Source organism: Dipodomys ordii, unplaced genomic scaffold, assembly GCF_000151885.1.
Source record: "Dipodomys ordii isolate 6190 unplaced genomic scaffold, Dord_2.0 Scaffold155, whole genome shotgun sequence".
NCBI classification, from domain to species: Eukaryota; Metazoa; Chordata; class Mammalia; order Rodentia; family Heteromyidae; genus Dipodomys; species Dipodomys ordii.
This window is the reverse complement of record NW_012267371.1, coordinates 231,048-239,337: the sequence shown is the minus strand read 5'-3', so window position 1 is coordinate 239,337 and position 8,290 is coordinate 231,048. Positions and strand designations below refer to the sequence as shown.

The 8,290-nt window shown below is 49.2% G+C and overlaps 2 protein-coding genes across 2 annotated transcripts in view; one reads left to right on the top strand and one right to left on the bottom strand.

Moving 5' to 3' along the window:
- The window catches only part of LOC105997869 (keratin, type II cuticular Hb1-like), a 5,897-nt gene extending 3,054 nt beyond the window's left edge, over nucleotides 1-2,843 (top strand). Inside the window, exons 4-9 of the mRNA XM_013032417.1 lie at nucleotides 150-245; nucleotides 471-635; nucleotides 839-964; nucleotides 1,236-1,456; nucleotides 1,756-1,787; nucleotides 2,290-2,843. Of these exons, the coding sequence (XP_012887871.1) occupies nucleotides 150-245; nucleotides 471-635; nucleotides 839-964; nucleotides 1,236-1,456; nucleotides 1,756-1,787; nucleotides 2,290-2,495 (846 nt within the window). The 3' untranslated portion in view covers nucleotides 2,496-2,843. The remainder of the gene's footprint in view (nucleotides 1-149; nucleotides 246-470; nucleotides 636-838; nucleotides 965-1,235; nucleotides 1,457-1,755; nucleotides 1,788-2,289) is intronic.
- Nucleotides 1-8,290, bottom strand: part of Krt86 (keratin 86, type II) — a 48,130-nt gene that overhangs the window by 19,228 nt on the left and 20,612 nt on the right. The gene's annotated exons all lie outside the window — the stretch shown is intronic.

The window sequence follows — 8,290 nt, the reverse complement described above, 5'->3', positions numbered from 1 at the left end:
GATCTATGGAAGTCCTTTGCCTGTGATGGAGCCTCAGGAGCTTGGGGTTCCTTCTGCCCTGGGCTGCAATGGAAGGGTGAGAAGAGAGACAATTTTGAGGGGGCATCAGCAAGGCCCCTTGAGACTCACACTTTGCCCTCCCTTCCCAGGACGTGGACTGTGCCTACCTGCGCAAGTCTGATCTGGAGGCCAACTCAGAGGCACTGACCCAGGAGATTGACTTCCTGAGGAGACTCTATGAAGAGGTGAGGGGTGGGGGCTGGATTGAGGCCTAGGGCCGCCAGCACAGAAGACAATGGTTTGGATGGAAGTGGAGTGTGGGAAAGGGATTAGAAAGTGGATTCTGATCATGGGGTTGCATGAAGTGGCAAGAAACAGGGCCAGGGTGACTGGCCAGTTGCACTGAAGTCTGTTCGGTAGGGATGCATTTTCCAAAAGCTCTGCTGTCCTTTACCTCCATCCTCCTGCAGGAGATCCGTGTCCTCCATGCCCACATCTCAGACACCTCAGTCATTGTCAAGATGGACAACAGCAGGGACCTCAACATGGACTGCATTGTGGCTGAGATCAAGGCTCAGTATGATGACATCGCCACCCGCAGCAGGGCTGAGGCTGAGTCCTGGTACCGCAGCAAGGTAACTGTTCCAGGAAGCTGCCTTCTAGACAGTGAGAAGGAACAGTTCTTCCTAGAAAAGAAGGGATGGGAAGGAAAGGTGGGATGGGAAGGAGGGGCCAACAGCTCTCAGGGTGGGTTCAGGTCTGGGCTGCCATGTGTGGCTGGTTGCGCAGGTTGAGTACTGTCCAGCGTGAGCCCATGGGCACCCCTGTTTCTCTCCAGTGTGAGGAAATCAAGGCCACAGTGATCCGACATGGGGAGACCCTGCGCCGCACCAGGGAGGAGATGAATGAGCTGAACCGCATGATCCAGAGGCTGACGGCTGAGATTGAGAATGCCAAGTGCCAGGTATGGGGCAGCTGTGCCCAGGAGCAGAGGAGGTGGGAGCCTGGCTAGTGTGCTTTGTTTTCTTCATTTTCACGTTTCTATTTAGTCCCCTAGCTGTATGCATAAGCCAAGTGTCTGGTTTTTGTCATTCAGTGAGACACAACTGTAGAGGCTAGAGATGTTGTCTTTTTGTGCAGAGATGGTGGTTCCCAGTTGGGCAGATAAACTATGCACATCTTAGTAAAGAGACCCAGTACTTGTGGGTTCACCTTATTCCCTCCTGTGCCTCCAGAACACCAAGCTGCAGGCCGCAGTGTCCCAGTCTGAACAGCAGGGTGAGGCAGCCCTCACTGATGCCCGCTCCAAGCTGGCCGAGCTGGAGGGAGCCCTGCAGAAGGCCAAGCAGGACATGGCCTGCCTGCTGAAGGAGTACCAGGAGGTGATGAACTCCAAGCTGGGCCTGGACATCGAGATCGCCACCTACCGGCGCCTGCTGGAGGGCGAGGAGCACAGGTGGGTCCAAGCCTAGATTGGTTCAGAATCACCCATCCCCTTATTGCAAGAACTCCACCATTCTCTTTGCCTGGGGCTGCAGATAAACTCTGTTATTTGTCACTTTGGAAAACTGCCATTTATAGATGTCAACAGGTTCTCTAGAGAATTGACTCCCCAATTCCTTGACAATTATGAATCCTACTGAAGACTTTTGTTATACTCCTTTGCCATTGTGTCATTAATGTTTTTTCTCTCTCTGTCTCTCGGTCTCTCTCTGTTTGTGTCTCTCCCTCTCTCTCTTCTTTGTCCATCCTCAGGCTGTGTGAAGGTGTTGGTGCTGTGAATGTCTGTAAGTATTTGACTATTGGACCAATGTGAAGGATTCAGTTCCTGCTTGGGCGGGAGGCAGAGAAGTGTGGCATAGCAGGATAGATTTGGGATCAAACATCATCAAGAAAGGCCACTGCTTTGGTGGTAGATGAACACTAAAAATATGGGCTCTGTGTCTGTGCATTTGTGCTATGTGTGTGCACATACCTGCAGGTCCAAGGGTTTGAACTCAGGGCCTAGACTCTGTCTTTGTACTGTTTTGCTCAAAGCTAGCACTCTACCACTTAAGATGCAGCACCACTTCTGGTTCTTTTTGGTGGTTAAATGGAGATAAGAGTCTCAATTTCCTGGCCAGGCTGGCTTTGAACCACAATCCTTGGATCTCAGCTTCCTGGGCAAGGAATGAACCTCTGGCATCCATCTGATGGGCTGGTTTTTAATCCCCTGAGTGCACAGGCTTTAGGATATTGGGACTGCTTGCTCTAAACCTCCAATGCTGATTCAGTCTTCGGGGTCCACAGGTGTCAGCAGCTCCCGGGGCGGGGTTGTGTGCGGTGACCTGTGTGTGTCAGGCTCCCGGCCGGTGACAGGCAGCGTGTGCAGCGCCCCATGCAGCGGGAATCTGGCAGTGAGCACTGGCATGTGCGCGCCTTGTGGGTCCGGACCTTCATGCGGTGTCAGCTCCTTCGGCGTGGGCTCCTGCAGAAGCAGCTGCAGGAAATGTTAGAGTTGGCAGATCAAGCCTAGGTCCCCCTGCTGAGCCTCTCTCCTGTGGAACTAGCTCTGACCACTCAGTCCTGGGGCTTGGAGCATGAGCTCAGCCACTTCTGCACTTTTCAGTGGTCCCTCCCACTATCTACCCCAGCTTGGATCTCTCCATGGTCCCTGCTCTCCGGCTTTGCTGCCTACCAGCATGGAAATGGGCTTCTCCAGAGGTCTCCTTGGAGCCACAAGAAGGGGACCCAGGGCTAGGAGGGACCAGAATAGGATTGAACCCTAGGCTTCCATAGATCTAGAGCCTCAGCCTCCCCCTCCCCCCTCACCTGTACCCTCTACAATCTAATCTCTGTCTTGCTTTGTGTTTCCAATAAATCAATGTAGCTAGACCTGGGCCTTGTCTGCATGTTTGTGAACTTCCTTGGAGGGTGGGATGGGGTGTCGTCAGGATTCATGGGGTTCCCCAAAGTCCCATGAAACAGGAACAGGAGGCTCCACATCATGTTACTCCTACATGATGCAATTTTAGGCATGAAACTTCAACATCATCAAGATGAAGAAACCATTCCTAAAACAACCCAGGAAGTAAGGCCCAACCTCTCACTCGGTTCAGGGATTCAGCTGCTGTTTGAGCATCTCTTGTGTTTGTTTTGCTGTTATCACTGCCTCCCAGGAAATAGTCCTTGCACATCTGTAAACTGATGGATGATGAGTATGAGATTTCCTAATTACTGAAAGCTTAAGGAAACATCACTCATGGCTGTGGTGCAGAAGACTCAGCCTGAGTAATTTACTAGAATTCTTCAGGAGGTGAATGCAGAAACATGATGTAAAGTTTCCAAAAGCTTTTGACAGGGTGTTTTTTTTAATGGAGTCCCTTTGAGGTTTGGAGACTTGCCAGAGCTGAAACATTACATCAAGGACAGAAATAGCACACAGCAAGGTGTTGATGTAACCGAGGTAAGCACAGACTCCAGATCCAAACTGCTTTGCCTATTCCTAGGTGAAAATGATGAGACCAAAAAATGCTGGAAAAAGAGCCCCTACCTCAGGTTCAGAGGGAGGACTAAACAATTTCACCTCTGTGTAATCCCTACGCAGTGCATTTATCATTTGCATTCATTCCACTTTTGCAGAATGTAAAGTGGGATGTACATCTCCAGGGCTGAGGACCATGGCCAGCCTCTAGCTATACTCACAGTCCTGATCAGAGATTGCAAGGAGATAGAGCCCCCACTTGCCCCCATACGGGGAAGTATACACAGGACCCAGATGATAATCTGACAAGTGGGGTGGGGATAGCCCACCGGCAGTGAGGATCAAGTTGAGTTCCTAAATAGAGATTGCTACTGCAGGTGAATTTCTAAACTTCCAGTCTCAGGTCTCAGGGCAACAGAAACCATAGTGTGATTCAGGGACCCCAAAAGCCCAGAAGAGAATGGTCTGAAGCCACAGCCTCTTCCTTCTTAGAGGTGAACTCAAACCAAGGTCCCTGGCTGTCTGTGATGGGATTCTGTTCAGGACAGAGCCCTAGAAAGCCACAGAACGTGTGGGTGTTCTGTGTGCTGTGACACTACCCAGCTCAGAAAGAAGCAGGGCCTGTGTCAGGAGTCTAGTCCTAAGGCTGCATCTCTCCATTCTGCCTTGGTTCAGAAGCCAGCTACAGATCCAGAACCCAGGGACTCCCATCTCTACCAGCTAGCCCCTCCCTGTGTGTCTCATTGCTCTCTATGTCATCAGCCTAGCTAGGCCTCTGTGACCTACTGGATCACACTCTCATCTTCTCTGAAGCTTTTTGTTTGTGTTCAGCCAGTCCTGGAGCTTGAGGTCAGGGCCTGGGCTCTGTTCCTGAGCCTCTCTGTGCTCAAGGCTAGTGCTCCACCACTTGAACCACAGTGCCACTTCCGGCTTTTTCTGAGTACTTTATTGGAGAGTCTCAAGTACTTTACTGCCAGGGCTGGCTTCGAATTGCAATCTTCAGATCTTAGCCTTCTAGGTAGCTTGGATTACAAGCATGAGCCACTGGTGCCTACCTGGCTTCTCTGAACTTTGACTGTTTTCCTCCTCCTCTCTACCTTAGCTCCACAACTTTATTTCCCTTAAGCTTCTCTCTCTGAACAAGATTCAGTCAGAAGGAGGAGGCTGAAAATGGAAACCCTGTGGAAGATTTTACAAGTCACCTCCTCTCTCTGGGCTTCAGTATATTCACTAATAAAATCCTAAAGTCTCTTAGCATCTGAAAGCCATATCATGTTATTTTTTTTGTCCTCCTGGGGCTTGAACTCAGGTCCTTGCACTCTCAGTTGGCATTCTACCATGTGAACCACACCTCTACTTCCAGCTTTTTGCTAGCTAATTGGGGATATGAGTCTCATAGACTTTCCTGCCTGAGCTGGCTTTGAACTATGACCCTCAGATCTCAGCCTTCTGAGTACCTAGAATAACAGACAGGAGCCACTGTGGCTTGGATCTGAAAGCTGTACCATTCTTTAGAAGAGGAAGAGAGCAGGTCCCATGCTGTATGTATGCTTCTGCAATCTTCATGGCTCTCTGTTGCAGTAGCTGTCTATAACCACAGTTGTCACACTGCATTTGAATACACATACACCTCCCAGCTACACAGGGGATTAGACATGGGTGACCATAAGTGTGTCTATACATGGGATGGGTGTGCTCATGTGCAGGTTTGCTGAAGAGGGAGGATTTGTGGAAACCTGCGTGTGCCCATATGTGCTGGTTACAGGAAGGTCACAGGCAGAGACTCAATTAAGCAGAAGGGGTCATGGACCAATGCTGCTGAGTGTCATTCTGGGGAGTCATGGTTACAGAGTCCTTGTAGCTCTAACCCTTGGGCTTCCCTCCCTATTTATCCTGCTTGCTGTCACTCTAGCTCTAACTGGGACTGGAGAAGTTCAATTGACCTCAGGCTTTGTGTGGTTTTCTTTAAAAGTGTTTAAAATGCCTCAAAGGCCTGGGATGTAGCTCAGTGACTATATGGTTTTCATGCATGGATTTGACTTCCCAGTGCCACTACAGATAGATAGATAGATACATAGATACATAGATAGAGACTTCTGAGGCATTTTGTAGAGTGAGACCTTCTAATGGTGGGGGGAAAGGCAGACACATCAACCAGAAATCCTTAACTCATTTGCACCCCTATGTGAAGAAAACTGAGATGGTCACTCTTCTTGTGAGGCTCAGCTCAAGAAGTGAGTCCACTGTGGGGAGGAAGTAAAAGAAGATGTGACATGGTCAAAAAGAAAATGTATTCATGACATAACTTATGAAATGGTAGCCTGTCTGTACAATAGTAACAATAGAATCATTTTAAAGAAGCCAGTCCAGCTGAGTTGGCATCTGGCATGTGTGAGTGCTAAGGAGTGATGTGGTATGACAGGCACCCGGAGCCGGCAGAAGGCTGAGCCCCTGTGGATGGTCCTTTATGACTGAACTGAGCTGAAGTCGCTTCTGCTGGCACCCTATAAATGGGCTTGTGAGTGATCTACAAAGCACCAGATGCCTCCTCCATCCCACCCCAGGCTGGAATGTGGCTTGTGGCTCTGAGGAGCCTCTCAAGAGAATGGGTTCCAAACCACAAAAATTGACAGTGACCCATACCTCCCTTACCCAGAAAGAGACTCCAACTGAGCCCTGAAACCCTTGAGATAACCTGGAATGGCACCAGGCAAGTCTTGGCTTGGGGTTGGGAAAGAGAACCCATGGGCAGTCAGACCTCCATGATGCAGTTGATTCAACGGCAGAAATCCATGATGCAGTTGATTCAACAGCAGAAATCCCACCATAAATCCTGCCTGCGCTTCTCAACAAAGGTCCCTGGATGACAGATAAGGAGCTGGAAATGCTGGGCTTGAAAACCCTAGAATTTCATCATCTGGCAAGGAACACAGAGCTGGATTCCAGAACCTGGTAGAAGGGGAAGCTCTGCTTTAGGGCAGCTATTAGATACTGGGAATGTTGGCAAAAAAAAAAAAAAAAAAAAAACAAAACCCATCTGTACTACTGGGTTAGGTCCGTGCTGTCCCCATAGGGCTGAAAGGAGCCCCGTGGGACTTGTGTTAGACCCCTTCTTCAGGCAGGTGGCTCCCAGCCAGCCAGGTTTCAGTCCCATTCCTTTTGCATGAGACTATTGTGTTTGTTCAGGAAGGGGGCCTGTGGGATACCTGTGCTCCAGGCAGGGGAAGAGGAAAACAGTAGACAACCTGGCACTAGAGTGCCTTAAAAGGTAAAGCCAGGCCCTTTGGCTCTTGATGCTAATTAGCCCCACCCTGGGGCACAGAAAGCAGGAACTATTGTTCCCAACATACACTGATGACTGACATAATCCTTGCTGCAACAGAAAAGAATGTCAGCTCAAGAAGCTGAAGCTGTTCTCCAGCTTAGGTGTGACTATTCCAGCAAAGGAAGAGTCACACCACCCAGACTGTCCTAACCCTCTGTCCCAAAGTCCAGTTTCCTTGTGAAAACTTGGCCCAACCTGCAAGAGGTATAGGTCCAAAGCGTGGCCTCAGTGCTCTCATCTTTCTGATTTATTTCCTTGCTGTGGCCAGCTTCCCTCCATCCTCAACCTCCCCCCCCCCCACGCATACACAGGAAGTCATCTCCAAAGAGCCAGTTTACAGTCTCTTGCACACTGTGACTATGTTTTCTCCTGCACCAAGAATTACCTCCTAAGTAGGACACCAGGATGTGATTCAAGAACTATTTGGAGCTGGTTGCTGGTGGCTCATACCTGGAGTCCTAGCTACTTGGGAGGCACAGATCAGGAGATTGGAGATTTAAAGCCAAAAGTTAAAAGACCCCATCTCAAACAATAGCTAGGCTCAGGGGAAGCATTTGCCATCCCAAGCAGGAGAGCAAAGCAAGAGTATAGAAGTCCAAGCCTGCTTGGGCAAACAGTGATCCTATCTTAAAAACAACCAGAAAACCACAAGTGGCACTGTGTCTCAAGTGGTAGAGCGCTTGCCTTGAACTGAAGAACTGAGGGACAGTGCCCAGGCCTCATGACTGACCAAAAAAAAAAAAAAAAAACTACAGCAAAGAGGGCAGGAAGCATGTCTCAAGCAGTGGAGCACCTTCTTAGCCCTAAGTTCAAACCTCAGTATAGCAATAATAATCATTATTATTATTTAGCAATAGCCAGGTACAGGTAGCTTGTCCTAGTAATCCTAGCAACTCAGAAGGCTGAGATCCTGAGGACTGTAGTTCAAAGCCAACACAGGAAAGTCCTTGAGACTCTTATCTCCAACTAATCACCCCCTACCCCCCCCAGAAAAAATCTGGAAGTGAAGCTATGGCTCAGGTGGTAGAAAACGCTAGCCTTGAGCAAAGCAACAACAAGAACAAAACAAACAAACACAAAAACCCAGGGCTTAGGCCTTGAGTTCAAGTTTCAGGATGAGTCCTGGGAAATTATTATTATAATTTATTCTAATAAATTATTATTGCCATTATTATTGTGGATGAGAGAATATGGATCTTGATAATCTGCCAGAAGAGCTGGCTGGAGACCCCAGGCCGCACTCTCCCCATCCTAAAGATCCTAGTTCTACACTAAGCAGTCACCAAAACCTTAAGATGACAGGGACCCACACATCCCTGGGGGCGTTTCCCTGTTACTGCTGCCTTCTTTGTCCCCTTCTTAGTCCACCCTGGTTTCTGCTGAGCTGGTCTGAAGTTAGGTTTCAATCAGTCTGGCAGCTAGGTTACCGTAGATAGAACTCTTTATTGCAAGGGAGGGATACTTGGAAACGAGGAGTGGGGGGGGGGGGGGGGGGGGGGGGG